Consider the following 13,061-nt stretch of genomic DNA (forward strand, 5'->3'; position numbering starts at 1 on the left):
TGACATAGCAAATTTAGACAGTCTTAACACCGGCCTTTTCCAAAAGCTGCTTCAACTCAGCGCGCAACTCAGGCTTAAGAAGAGCGAAGGGCTTGCGCAGACCACCGGTAGGCTGGCCAATCAATTCAACACCGGTCTTGACAGCCGCGGAGTAGCTGTGTGACTCTAGGAACTTGCAGATAGGGAAAGCCTTGGCCCAGAGCTCACGTCCGAGCTTCAAGTCACCCTTCACTGCAACTGCATTATAGAGCTCAACAGCCAACTCGGGGATGATGTTTGCAGCACCCCAGACACCACCGGGGGCACCAGCGGTAAGGCCGTAGAATGTCAAAGTATCCCAACCATTGAAAGAGGTAATCTGATCAGACAGACTGAAGATAAGCTCCGTCAGTGCAGGTGCATCGCCAGAGGTATCCTTAAGATACTTAACACCGACCTTGGAAAGTCCGGCAATCTCAGTGGGAGTGAGCTTGAGGCCCGATGCACCGGGGATGTTATAGTAGACAATAGGCAGGTTGGAGGCCTTGTGAACTTCATCGAGAAGCTCGTGGAGCTCCTCAAGGGTGACGGGGTCGTAGAATGGAGGCACGACCATAGTGGCAGCGGCACCGGCCTTGGCTGCGTGTGCGGAGAGCTCAACGGCCTCGGTGGAGGAGAGACTGCCCGTTCCTGCGACAACGGGGACGCGACCAGCGGCAAACTTGACACAGAGCTCGGTCAGCTGCTTTCGCTCGGCGACTGTCATTGTGGTAAATTCTCCGGTGCTGCCACCGGGGACGAGACCGTGCACGCCGGCCTTAATGAGGTGCTCAATGTGAGCTTGGAGACGACCTTCATCGATGGCAGTCTGGTCATCGTTGAATGGGGTGATAAGAGCGACGAGGATTCCGTGAAGAGACATTTTGAAGGTATACGGAGGTATAAAGGAGAAGGTAGATGTTGAAGTTTGAATTGGAAGTATGTGCTGGGTGAAGCGATGATGATCTAGATATAGTTGACTCTCTTGTGGAGTCTCTTTCCATTTCGACATGATTTGGAGATGTTGGTGGTTCTATTTACTTCGAGTCGCAAATGCAGGAACCGCTTGCTCCTTCGGGATGCACTTCCCAAAAGGGAATACCAGCATCACCGTGTCCACTCCGCTTCATTTTTTTCGGACTGTCGCAATTACTGCATGTGTATATGGTACTAGGTAGAAGATGCTATAGCTAGTTCCAAACATCAGACTTCCGGGGCTTTGATGATCTTCTGTGATAAATTGTGCTAGGAATAAATCAATATCTCTGAGGAGCAGCCCTAAGTAAAATGTGTCCTAACATTATTTACTTTAAGGCTGCAAGTATGCTGCACAGAATATCACAGTAGTTCAATATGACAGTACTTCTAGAAGCTAGCCGTAGGAATGGACCATGATGACACAATATTGGGGAATATGTATCTCGAGTCATGAGGTACCCGGGAGGTCTCTTAAGTCGATTTGGCACTTGACTTCGACTTCCCCACAATACAAGTGAGGAAAAGGCACGGTTGGAGTCGGATAAGAAAAGCAATTGGAATGTGATTATTTGACTTGCAGCCTGCAACTATAATGGCGTGCATGGAGTCGCTTTCTGAATTGACCGATGCGCCGGAAGGACTTACCAGATCGGGCTTAACGTGGTTGGACGATGCGACATGGAAAACGTCTTATATCAAACACCACGCGCCTCCAAAGTGAATCCAGCTCAATTTTCGAAACCAAAATGGATCTCTTCGTCGATATCGTCACTCCCAACGGTCGGAGCTACAAGCAGCCCACCGGACTTTTTATCAACAACGAGATTGTGCCCGCAACTGGGGGCCAGACCATCACCTCTATCGACCCCGCGTACGTCATAACAAACAGCTGCAATACTTTCATGAGACTAACCATCCGAATAGAACCGACAAGCCCATTGCCACCGTCCAAGCTGCTAGTGCCGAAGATGTCGATCGTGCTGTGAACGCTGCCAAGGCGGCCCTGGTGCATCCCTCATGGAAGCAGCTCCCCGCCACGGAGCGGGGCCAATTGATGGCCCGACTTGCCGATCTTATGGAAGAGAACCGAGAGCTGCTCGCTTCTATCGATGCATGGGATAATGGTATGTATGGACTTTATATCACTTGCGGCCAATCACTCACTTTCCTCAGGAAAACCTTACCATGTCGCCGTCGATGAAGACCTCACCGAGGCAATTACCACAATTCGCTACTACAGTGGATGGGCCGATAAGACCTTCGGTCAAACCATCAATACAACCCCCCAAAAGTTCGCTTACACAATTCGCCAACCTATCGGTGTCGTCGCCCAGATCATTCCTTGGAACTACCCCCTGTCGATGGCCACCTGGAAGCTTGGTCCCGCATTAGCTTGTGGAAACACAGTTGTGCTAAAGCCTGCTGAGCAGACTCCCTTGAGTGCTCTTATTCTCGGAACTCTGATTAAGCAGGCCGGCTTCCCTCCTGGCGTCGTCAACATCGTCAATGGCTACGGACGCGACGCAGGCGCCGCGCTCGCCTCACACCCTCTGGTGGATAAGGTCGCATTTACAGGATCCACGGGTACTGCTCGGGAGATTATGAAGATGGCCGCAGGCACCCTTAAGAACATTACACTCGAGACCGGTGGCAAGTCCCCTCTGGTCGTGTTCCCAGACGCGGATTTGGACCAGGCTGTCAAGTGGTCGCATGCCGGAATCATGTCCAACAAGGGCGAGATCTGCACCGCCACCTCAAGAATCTATGTCCACCGCGATATTATCGACTCATTCACCGCCAGCTACAAAAAAGCAGTTGAGAGCGTGAAGATCGGTGACCAATGGGACGAGGCTGTATTCCAGGGCCCACAGGTCACCCGCGCCCAATACGATCGCATTCTCTCCTACTTCGAGATCGCCAAGAGCGAAGGTGCCAATATCATCACTGGCGGTGCTGCATACAAGCCCACAGATGCGAAGAACGCAAACGGATACTTTATCCAGCCTACCGTGATTACCAATGCCAGCGATTCTATGCGCATTGCTCGTGAAGAGATCTTCGGTCCGGTCGTAGTGATCTTCCCCTTCGACGACGAGGAAGAGGCAATTCGCCGTGCGAACGACACAACTTACGGTCTTGGTGCATCTGTCTTCACGCGCGATCTGGAGCGTGCTCACCGCGTCGCTGCGGAGATCGAGTCCGGTATGGTGTGGATCAACAGCAGTCAAGACTGCGACCCCCGCATTCCATTCGGAGGCGTGAAGCAGAGTGGTATCGGGCGTGAGCTGGGAGAGGCTGGTCTAGAGGCTTACAGCCAGACTAAGGCGGTCCATGTGAACATGGGCACCAAGCTATGAAGGCCGATATTGATTACACGATAGAATAAGCATTCTGATGCACATATTTTCACGCTAGAAATGATTTCAAATAAACACGACAAAAATATTACAACATCAGCTTAGAAATGTCGGAGTCGTAACCTGGGTATCTTCATCGGAATCACTTGCCATACCTCAAAGAGTCCCTAAACTGATGTGTAGCCTCATACACTACTCGTGGGTCCGGTGGATTCAACTGCGTGATTTATTCTTGCTCTGGAGTAAAGTAGGCAGATAGTGACATGGGGGAGTTGGTCATGGATGGAAAAGGAAAGCGACTCCGGACGATCAACCTGCGGGACCCCGTCGATGTTAACCCCAGAATTTTTGACGAAAAGACAGGCCATAAACCCGGGGTAAATGATGGGGATTGGGGAGATCATATATCCATGAGTAGTTTCGCCCTGGTCTACTTTACTAATTTGTGCAATTATATCCAACCACGTTGTTTCACGCCACTAGTCTCCAGAAAATACAACTTTGCCCTAAAAAAAGGCCGCTAAAGTTGAGCCAGCAGGCGATTCCGTCTTTGTAGATAAGACCTTTTACGCATTTTCATATTAATCATCTTGTCTGTAATTTCCGTAGTAACACCTGGATGTTTCATTGAGATAGAATCTATCTATGCTATCAATTGAGATGCCATTCGGCGTTTTCTAAATCGCAATGCTTAATAGTATGGCAAACTACCCCATACCGGTCAGTAGGCCCTCCACAACCCGACTACTAGCGAGACAACAGTGGCTATCTTTTTGTCTGTAAATGGAAGGAGAGTAGAAGTGGCTCCCCGCAATCCCCGGGTTTCAAGGGAATGCCCTTCCCAATGGTTCAATGGCTCTTATGCTTCTATTCACCCTGTTTCATCATTGCAGTATTATTATCACTTAAGAAGACATTTACCTTATCCTCCACCTCAATCCATGATGAGATCTTTCAATATGAGGTCTGAAATTGTTGATTTACCCACTTCCAATGAAGATGTTGAGTCAGCGGTTGAAGACACAGAAAGTTTACACGGGGAATTGGAAAAGCCTGCTCCCACTGAAGAGCGACAGGATGCTTTTGGAAATGAAGAAAATGCCGAAATCAAGTACAAAGTCTTGAAGTGGTGGTATGTGTTGAGCGCCTGTGATCTCTCTCCTTCGTTTATTGATTCGCTGTTGCAGGCAAGGAGGCCTTCTGATGGTCGCCGAGACAATTTCGTTGGGAATCCTTTCTTTGCCAGCTGCTATAGCTGGACTCGGTCTGGTTCCAGGACTCATCATTCTTATCGGCCTTGGACTACTTGCCACATACACAGGTCTAGTGATTGGACAGTTCAAGTTGAGACATCCTCATATTTCGAGTATGGCTGATGCCGGGGAGGTTCTAATGGGTCCCTTTGGTCGAGAACTATTTGGAACTGGTCAACTCCTATTCTTGATTTTCCTGATGGCTAGCCACATCTTGACTTTTACCGTGGCTCTAAATACGATCACCGGATATGGCACCTGTTCGATTGTGTTTGGTGTTGTTGGCTTGATCCTTTCCTTGATCCTTTCCCTTCCTCGAACTCTTGAAAAGATGTCTTGGCTATCACTTGTTTGTAAGCCTGACCTTGGAAGCCTTTCCTCACAACTTCTCGATTCTAACTTGGAACAGCTTTTATTAGTATTTTCATTGCCGTCGTGGTCACGATGATCGCCCTCGGAATACAAGATAATGGTGCCCCCGTCCGTGCAGTCGCGGAAGCCAACTTGGTGACGGGCTTTATGTCGGCATGTAACATCGCGTTCTCATATGGTGAGCACAGCCTAAGATGAGACTGCAGATCCCAGCCTAACAATTCACAGTCAGTCACAACACTTTCTTTACCTTCATGGCCGAGTTGAAGGACGCGAGAGATTTCCCCAAAGCTCTGGCACTTCTGCAATCCATTGACATGACACTGTACATTGTCGCCGCGGTTGTCATTTATCGCTATACCGGTGCCGATGTTGCTTCTCCTGCACTTGGCTCCGCTGGACCACTGATTTCGAAGATTGCCTACGGAATTGCGCTCCCTACAGTAAGGCCAAATCACTCACTGAATTATGCTCAAATGCTTACCCTATCAGATTGTAATTGCTGGCGTTATCAACGGCCATGTTGCCGCAAAATCGCTCTACGTCCGTATGTTTGCTGGCACAGACCGGATGCACAAGAGAGATTGGATCTCCACTGGCTCCTGGGTGGCCATTGCCTTCGTGCTTTGGGTCATCGCCTGGGTCATCGCCGAAGCAATTCCTGTGTTTAACAATCTTCTTAGCCTGATCGTAAGTGCTACCTGCGTAAGACCTGTCTGTAAATAGAGGACTGACCCATGATACTTGAAAACAGACCGCTCTGTTTGGCAGCTGGTTTACCTTCGGATTCACTGGCATGTTCTGGCTGCACATGAACAAAGGGCTATGGTTCTCGTCGCCCAAGAAAATCATGTTGACGATACTCAATGTCTTTGCTATCTGTGTTGGCGTCGCTTTGGTGAGTGATATCGCTGGGATTCTTCCGACCTTGGAGAGATCTTTGACTAACAAAATCCAGTGTGTTCTCGGTCTCTATGCTTCAGGATCAGCTATCCATGACAGTACTGGCAGCGCTAGTTTTTCATGTACTGCTGATAATGCCTAAAGGTAGGCTACGACTAGACTATAGAACATTCGAGAATGATTTGAATATATTAGAGCTTTGAATGAATATTGTGTTACTACCATGACCGAATACTCAAGTGACGCGAGAGATATCGAGGTCCGGCCCCGTTTAGCATTTTGACCTCCTTTGATCACAAGAAGCCAACAAATTAGAAAGCCTGAGCAAATGGCCCCCACTAGCCCTCGGATGATGATACCTTGGCTTCTTGGCGTTCGGCACCAGCACCGATTAGGAAAGTGGTCAGATTGTTCCGCGCATTTCGATCTGATTAGATTATAATCTGATCAGCAAACATCTAAACCTAGAAGCACGCTCGTCGTTGATTGTTACAGGGTTTATCCCCACTTCTTCAGCTTTGATTCTTTCTATCCGACCTTGGAAATGGCAGAGTATAGACATCTGGCAAATGCCCACCCACAGTGGGTTGATGTGAGTATCCCCACGTGGAAGTGTGTCCCCTTCGCTGACTGCAGGAAGTTCCCTAACAATCTTCCCCCAAACACCCGCCGAGTTCCCATGACTAGGGACCATCTTCCAATTACTCCTCAAACTGGTCTGGACATCGACGAATTCACCATCCCTGCCCGAGATGGCCATTCGATCTGCATACGCTCCTACAAACAAACTGGCGGCACGGACTTAGCGCTTCTGGCATACCTGCATGGTGGAGGATTTGTCACAGGCGGCCTAGAAACGGATGATGCCTTATGCCGCAACCTCGCAGCGCAAGTGCCCCTGGTGGTCTTGAATGTCGAATATCGCTTGGCACCCGAGAACAAGTTTCCTGTCGGATTTGAAGACAGCTTTGATGTTGTACGCTGGGTATGTCACAAACACACAGTCCAAGGAGCGATAGGGAGCTCATAGGATAATACAGGTTGCATCTCATGGATCTGCCCAGCTACCGATCAACCTTCAACAAGGGTTTTTGCTAGGTGGAACCTCTGCTGGTGCCAACTTCACAGCCGGGATCTCACATTTGGCTGTCCGTGAAGGGCTATACCCTCCGCTGACAGGTCTTCTCTTTCTAGCTGGGAGCTTCTGTCATCCAGATGCACGTCCGGCAAAATATCAAGATCGCATTCTGAGCGTTGATGAAATCAATAACGCGCCAGGATTGACAAGGAAGTCCATTGATTACTTCGCAGGTAGGTCAGAATGATGCAAAGTATTACTGTTGAACTGACTTGTATACAGGAAAATATGGCGCGCCGCCCGAGGATAAACGACTTTCTTCCCTGCTCTTTGAGTCACATGCTGGTCTGGCACAGAGGGCGGCATTCTTCGTTTGTGGATGGGACCCTCGGCGGGATGAAGCCTTGCTGTTTGAACAGCTTCTCAAGCAAGAGAAGATTGGAACCAAACTATATGTCTATCCGGGTCTGCCTCATGGATTCTGGACTACGTGCCCAGATCTAGAGGTTTCAAAGAGCTGGCGGTCGGACTTGGTGGAAGGGGCTCAATTCCTGTTGAAGTAGCCTCGTAAGTTTGGGTGTGAGGGGTAAATCATTAACCTGCTTAGGTTTGTGACGGACCCAATACCGATTTTGCCTCCCAAGAGACTACAAGCCATGTAGTAAAGTCAGATGTGTCATGCTATATTTCATAATATACACCATGGATAATCCTTGGGTCATCATTGATGTGTTCCTCGTATACGGGGTCCCAAAGGGGATAAGTTCCGTCTTTTTTGGCGCCCGCACATGATACCCAAGCTGACCAGCTTCTGATTGTAGACTTTCAAAAACATCAAGCTTCCACGTATAAGAATCAAGAAACCGCCCAGCCAGAACTTTGCGCTCAGATCTGAAAATATGTCGTGTCCCGATTGCTTCAACGGCCATGTGCACGAAGGGACCCCCCGTGGTGAGGTCACCACCTTGCACGGGTTGAATGCCTACACTGCATCGCCGTCCGATGCACCTCACCGCGGCATCATCATCATAGTGCCTGATGCTTTTGGTTGGGAATTTGTGAACAATCGCATTCTTGCCGATAGTTATGCTGAAAAGGGGAAATATCTTGTCTATCTTCCCGACTTTATGGATGGTGCGTACTGCCTACGTTTCTAAAGAATCGCTTCTCCGAAAAAGAAAGACTCGCTGAATTTCTATTGCAATTCCAGGACACGCAGCGCCCGTCAGCATGCTAGCCAATACGAAAGAGCTGCTCCGAACGGATGGACTGACAACTTGGCTCACAAAGCCGTAAGTCACTTCCCTTCTGCAACAAACTAGAGCAAAGACCCTGTGAATCCGCAGAATTCCCTTGCTGAAATAAACGATAGATATTACTTAGCTTCAGTGATGACCCAGATCATTCCTTTCAAAATGTACAACTCCTTCGAAGCATCATGGCCTATCGTGAGCGACTTCTTCAAGTCCGTTCGAGAGAATGAAGGCTCCGAGCTGCCTATCTACGGGGCCGGATTCTGTTGGGGAGGGAAACATATTGTTAATCTTGGCTTCGAGGATATCGAATCAAACGGCAAACCCCTGATTAACGCTGGATTCACCGGTCATCCGAGCTTTCTCGAGATCCCAAGCGAGATCGAGAAGATCAAGATACCTATTAGCTTTGCGCTTGGTGATAAGGACATGGTCATCAAGCCTCCGCAGATTAAACAGATTCAACAAGTCTTCGAAATGGAAAATAAGTCCGAGAAGGGGGAAGTGAGGGTTTATGAGGGGGCTGGTCATGGGTTTTGTGTTCGCGCCGATTTTGTTCTAGGCGATGCAACCAAACAGGCCGATGAGGCGGAGAACCAAGCATTAGATTGGTTCGAGAGACACCCGAGCTTGTGAGCAGGATGGATGCATCCATCTACCGATACTTCATGTTTTCCTGAGGGGGAAGTATGGAATTTCATATCAATGATACTATGATCAAGCTGCTGTCGAGTCTAGTCACATAGTTGTAGAAAAAAACAACAGGGCTCATCAATGATCACGGTAGAGGGTGGATATTGGCATCATTCAACGACCAGAACTCCCGCAACTGGGGGCTCACTTTCAAACATGGCCATCCAACATGCATTTCAGCTTCGGAGATAATGTCAAGAAGACACTCAGTTTCGGAGGGATCCGTGAAGAGTTCGCCAGCCAGTGCGATTCCCAGGCCAGCCAACACACGAGCAGGCACGTAATCAGGGTTGGATAGCCAAATCCCACATACAGTTCGAACTGCTTCTTTGATCCTCGTCTCTTGGGCCCTTTTATAGCTTGTGTGACCCAAGCCCAAAGCCGGCATTCTCGGATCATGCGCCATCAACACTATTTTGCATATCTCCAAATATTGGTGGCCAGCGATTGAACAATCGTGTATGTAGTATATCTCAGGGAAGATCCCATGCCGGTTGTTGGGTCTTTGAAGTAAGCTTAAGTCATTCCATCGGTTTAGGGCTTTGAATGAAGTGGGTTTGTTCAGGGTCCATCGCTCAAGGTACCCCCACAATTGATCCCAATGAGCTTCACTCCGGGGATCACTGCTGTATGCGTAATTGGTGACTCGCGCTGCATGCGACATCATCCGACAAGTCCACATAACATCAGATGCAGGCCACAAAGAATCTTCAATGCCGCATTCCAGTCCACCTACCTCAACGGGTCTTTTGGTCATATTTGCAACATGAATCTCTTGTCTAAGAACAATAGCCATGGCTGCATTGCTCAGCTCCGAAGGGTGTGTGTCGGGCTGTCGTATCCGTAGGAACAGCGGTGCGGACACTGCGTGTCTGATTGTGGAATCGGAGTCAACAGGGTCTATTAAGTTTTATGTGTTAGCACTCTCCAATCAAAGGTATTATGGGAAAGTGATAGGTCAACCTGTCATTTCATCAAGCAACCGTAGGAGCAATGCCGACACAAGCACCGAGTCACCTTGTGATTGCGTGGCGTTGTTTTTGTTGAGCGTTGGGATCAGAACCCCAAGACACCTTTGTTCATACTCATCTGATTCGTTGTATGTTGAGTGTACTGCTTCAATGTGTCTGGCAGACACTGCCAGTATTGCATACAAGATACCAGGATCTTTTGCGATTGCAACTCGAAAGTATGATCGGAAATACGCTTGTGCGCAACAGTAGTCAAACTGATATGTTAGCTTTGGCTATGGAGAAAAGTCGAGGAGATATTCCCTACCCAGGGTACCAGAACAGTGAAGAAGTGCTTTATGATCTTACATTGATCGTTGGTGAGCTGACTGGGGCACGGATCTGCCTGAAGGGGGTCGGGTTGAAGCAAGTTCACTTCTCTAGAGGCTATCCCAGGAAGCTGCATCCATGATTGCGATGTATGTAGGTCTTGATAAGAATCCACCAAAGGCGTCAAACTCGGGATATCTCCATCGCCTGGCTCTAAGGCCGTAGCACCTGCGTCGGGTGAGGTTCGTTCTTGGCCAAGGTGCGGCTCACCTGTCCGGGGATCCGCTGGACATCTTTCATCTGTCGGTCTGTACTGAGACCCGTTTGAGGGCGACGACGAAGGACTAGTTTCCTTTTCTGTCGGCGGTTGGTGACTGAACTCGCTAAATCGAATCTGAAGTTCACTGTTGCCTTCACCTTCGCAAAGAACACCAGCTCTCGCACAGTTTGAACATGTATTCTCTTTCAATCGGATGTTACCTGCTTTCAGTTAACATTTGTCCGACTTCAGGCACATGGCTACATCGTTCTCATTTGGTGAAGAGTGTCAGAATGAAGAGTGATACAAGCACCACAGAGTAGCTGAAGTCACGTAATGGAAAGACTCACATTTTTTGTGAATTGCACGGCATCTATGGCTAAGAATAGAATCCCATGTGTCAACATGATTTCGCGCACTGTTTATCATTACATTGCGACGTACCACGCACGACGTGGGATGGGAGACTTCAAACTCAAGATGTCGGAACCGGGGAGATCGCGGTTTGCGCGTTTAGCCTTGGGCATTTCTCTAAAAACGGACGGGGAAGATTAACAGGCAGAGCTGGTGGGAGAAGGAAAGAATCAAGAAGTCGGGAAGAATTGCGAGGCGAGGAACAACCCCCGATGCGATCACTACTCCCATGCGGGAAGATCTTACCAATTCGGAAATAACCCCCGCCAAAGGCCACAACCCGAGTCATTTTTTTAGATGATCACTCCAACCAACATCGTCTCCATTAATCTGTTAGCGATATAAATTTGACAAAATGCCAAATGTTGTCAATCAAGAGGCTGACGCCTTTCCAATTCCGGAAAGCATCCCGACCGGCATATGACAACACTTTTGAAACAAGCTGTGGCTACATCCCGTCGCATCTTATAAGTACTAAGCAAGAGCTATGGCCCAAACACATTATACGAAGTCTGTGATCAATCTGCATTAGGCCAATATACCATGACGACTTTGCTACTTCTCCTCGTGTTAGCTCTCTATGCTGCAAAGCCGCTTGCCATATACTTCTATGATGCAAAAGGCTTTCGAAAGTACCACAATTTGAATTTCCTCTCTGGCATCACGAGCTTGTCTTACGTCTGGGAGCATAGGCGAAGCTTCCGAACAAGACGACTGTATGATCTTCACCAAAAGCATGCTGTCATTCGTCTTGGGCCCCGCGCACTTTCCTTCGCAGATGTCAGAGCCATCAAAGATATCTACGGCCACGGAACCCCCTGCCGCAAGGACGATGTGTACGCACTCACGGCAGGATCTCATTCGCACATGCTCAATGTGGTTGATCGTGACGACCATGCACGCAAGCGTCGGATGTTGTCAAATGCCTTTGCAACCCGCAACCTGGAACAATGGGAGTTCAAAATTGTTGACAAAGTGGAGAGACTTCTCATGCAATTTGACCGACGGTGTACCTCACCGTCGCTCACAAGTTCTCACATCGACAGTGAGGACCTAACGGTCGACTTCAGATTCTGGTCCAACCTTTTCACTATAGATGCCATAGCCGATATTGCTTTGAGCATCAAGCTTGGCCAGTTGGATTCGGCATCAGATGAAGTTCTAGCCTATGGATCCTCTCGACCTATCAAATATATCACAAGTCTGCATCGTGGCAATCGGTTCTCGTCTCGCATCATTGGAGCGACTGACTGGTTTCATGTCCTTCGTTACATGTCCACGGCGGTTTCCCCTTATCTACGATCACAATGGAAGCACGCACAGAGATTTGGTGAGATAGTCCGCACGTTGGCTAGTCGAAGGTTGCAGCTTCAAGAGAGCAGCGGTATATCCAGCGATCTCCTGGCATGTTTGATTGAAGATAAAAAAGGTAATGCCCGTGACTTAGACCGAGGCGAAATTGACGCCGAGACTAGTATCTTTTGTCAGGCACATTCTCGTGGCCCTTTATCTGCATATGCTAACGCCGTTTTGTAGTGGATGCCGGCTCCGATACAACGGCGATCGCCTTGACAAACGTTTTGTACTACCTACCTCATCAAGAGCCCGCAATCTTTGCAAACGCTCAGGACGGAGGTAGCCAACATCAAATTCAAGAACGGTGTTGCCCCTTATGCTGAAGTGAGAAATTTGCCTTATCTGAAAGCCTGTCTGGATGAGTCGCTGCGGTTGTCGCCACCGGTCTCGCGAGGGCTGGAGCGCAAGACACCTCCTGAAGGCATGCGAATTCTTGGAGAGAACATTCCTGGAAACGTCACCGTTAGCGTTCCCACATACGCAGCTCACCGCGACCCGGAAACTTTCGCAGATCCTGAGATTTTTCGACCAGAGAGGTGGTTTGAAGACGATGAAAGGGTTAAACAGATGCGGGCTGTTTTCATCCCCTTCAGTACCGGCTCTCGGGCATGTATCGGGCGCAACATTACATTTATCGAACAGCAGATTCTTGTTGCGACACTCGTCCATCGCTATGACTTCGCTTTGCCGTCTAAGGACTGGATGTTAGAATGGGAAGAGGCTTTCAATCTTTGGCCTGCGCAGATGCCGTTAAAGATCTGGAGAAGGGACCAAGGGGCTGGGTTTGACGCCCTTTAATATGTCTTTGACAACCGAGAAATTTTTAATTTATTTGGAGTGAAGAGCC

At 48.8% G+C, this 13,061-nt stretch overlaps 6 protein-coding genes across 6 annotated transcripts; 5 read left to right on the top strand and 1 right to left on the bottom strand.

Annotated features, from left to right (window-relative positions):
• Window positions 1-13: 13 nt before the first annotated feature.
• On the bottom strand, window positions 14-901 carry N7506_000321 (dihydrodipicolinate synthase family protein; the record flags this gene model as incomplete). Its single annotated transcript, XM_056949617.1, has 1 exon — window positions 14-901. One exon carries the CDS (start codon window positions 899-901, stop codon window positions 14-16), a length of 888 nt encoding a protein of 295 aa, XP_056815532.1.
• Window positions 902-1,742: 841 nt separating this feature from the next.
• Window positions 1,743-3,353, top strand: N7506_000322 (aldehyde dehydrogenase ALDH; the record flags this gene model as incomplete). The annotated part of the gene is made up of 3 exons (XM_056949618.1): window positions 1,743-1,867; window positions 1,921-2,120; window positions 2,170-3,353. 3 exons carry the CDS (start codon window positions 1,743-1,745, stop codon window positions 3,351-3,353), a joined length of 1,509 nt encoding a protein of 502 aa, XP_056815533.1.
• A 959-nt stretch (window positions 3,354-4,312) lies between these two features.
• On the top strand, window positions 4,313-6,023 carry N7506_000323 (uncharacterized protein; the record flags this gene model as incomplete). Its single annotated transcript, XM_056949619.1, has 7 exons — window positions 4,313-4,485; window positions 4,541-4,959; window positions 5,016-5,156; window positions 5,207-5,421; window positions 5,471-5,668; window positions 5,733-5,876; window positions 5,937-6,023. The coding sequence occupies 7 exons, from the start codon at window positions 4,313-4,315 to the stop codon at window positions 6,021-6,023; spliced, it is 1,377 nt and encodes a 458-aa protein (XP_056815534.1).
• A 402-nt stretch (window positions 6,024-6,425) lies between these two features.
• Window positions 6,426-7,522, top strand: N7506_000324 (alpha/beta hydrolase; the record flags this gene model as incomplete). The annotated part of the gene is made up of 4 exons (XM_056949620.1): window positions 6,426-6,473; window positions 6,522-6,866; window positions 6,922-7,192; window positions 7,242-7,522. 4 exons carry the CDS (start codon window positions 6,426-6,428, stop codon window positions 7,520-7,522), a joined length of 945 nt encoding a protein of 314 aa, XP_056815535.1.
• Window positions 7,523-7,858: 336 nt separating this feature from the next.
• On the top strand, window positions 7,859-8,848 carry N7506_000325 (dienelactone hydrolase family protein; the record flags this gene model as incomplete). Its single annotated transcript, XM_056949621.1, has 3 exons — window positions 7,859-8,093; window positions 8,170-8,251; window positions 8,332-8,848. 3 exons carry the CDS (start codon window positions 7,859-7,861, stop codon window positions 8,846-8,848), a joined length of 834 nt encoding a protein of 277 aa, XP_056815536.1.
• A 2,553-nt stretch (window positions 8,849-11,401) lies between these two features.
• N7506_000326 (cytochrome P450) lies at window positions 11,402-13,012 on the top strand (the record flags this gene model as incomplete). The annotated part of the gene is made up of 3 exons (XM_056949622.1): window positions 11,402-12,332; window positions 12,395-12,440; window positions 12,487-13,012. The coding sequence occupies 3 exons, from the start codon at window positions 11,402-11,404 to the stop codon at window positions 13,010-13,012; spliced, it is 1,503 nt and encodes a 500-aa protein (XP_056815537.1).
• Between the last annotated feature and the right edge of the window lie 49 nt (window positions 13,013-13,061).

This window comes from Penicillium brevicompactum, assembly GCF_028827555.1.
Source record: "Penicillium brevicompactum strain IBT 35665 chromosome Unknown utg000001l_segment0_segment0, whole genome shotgun sequence".
In the NCBI taxonomy this organism is placed as follows: Eukaryota; Fungi; Ascomycota; class Eurotiomycetes; order Eurotiales; family Aspergillaceae; genus Penicillium; species Penicillium brevicompactum.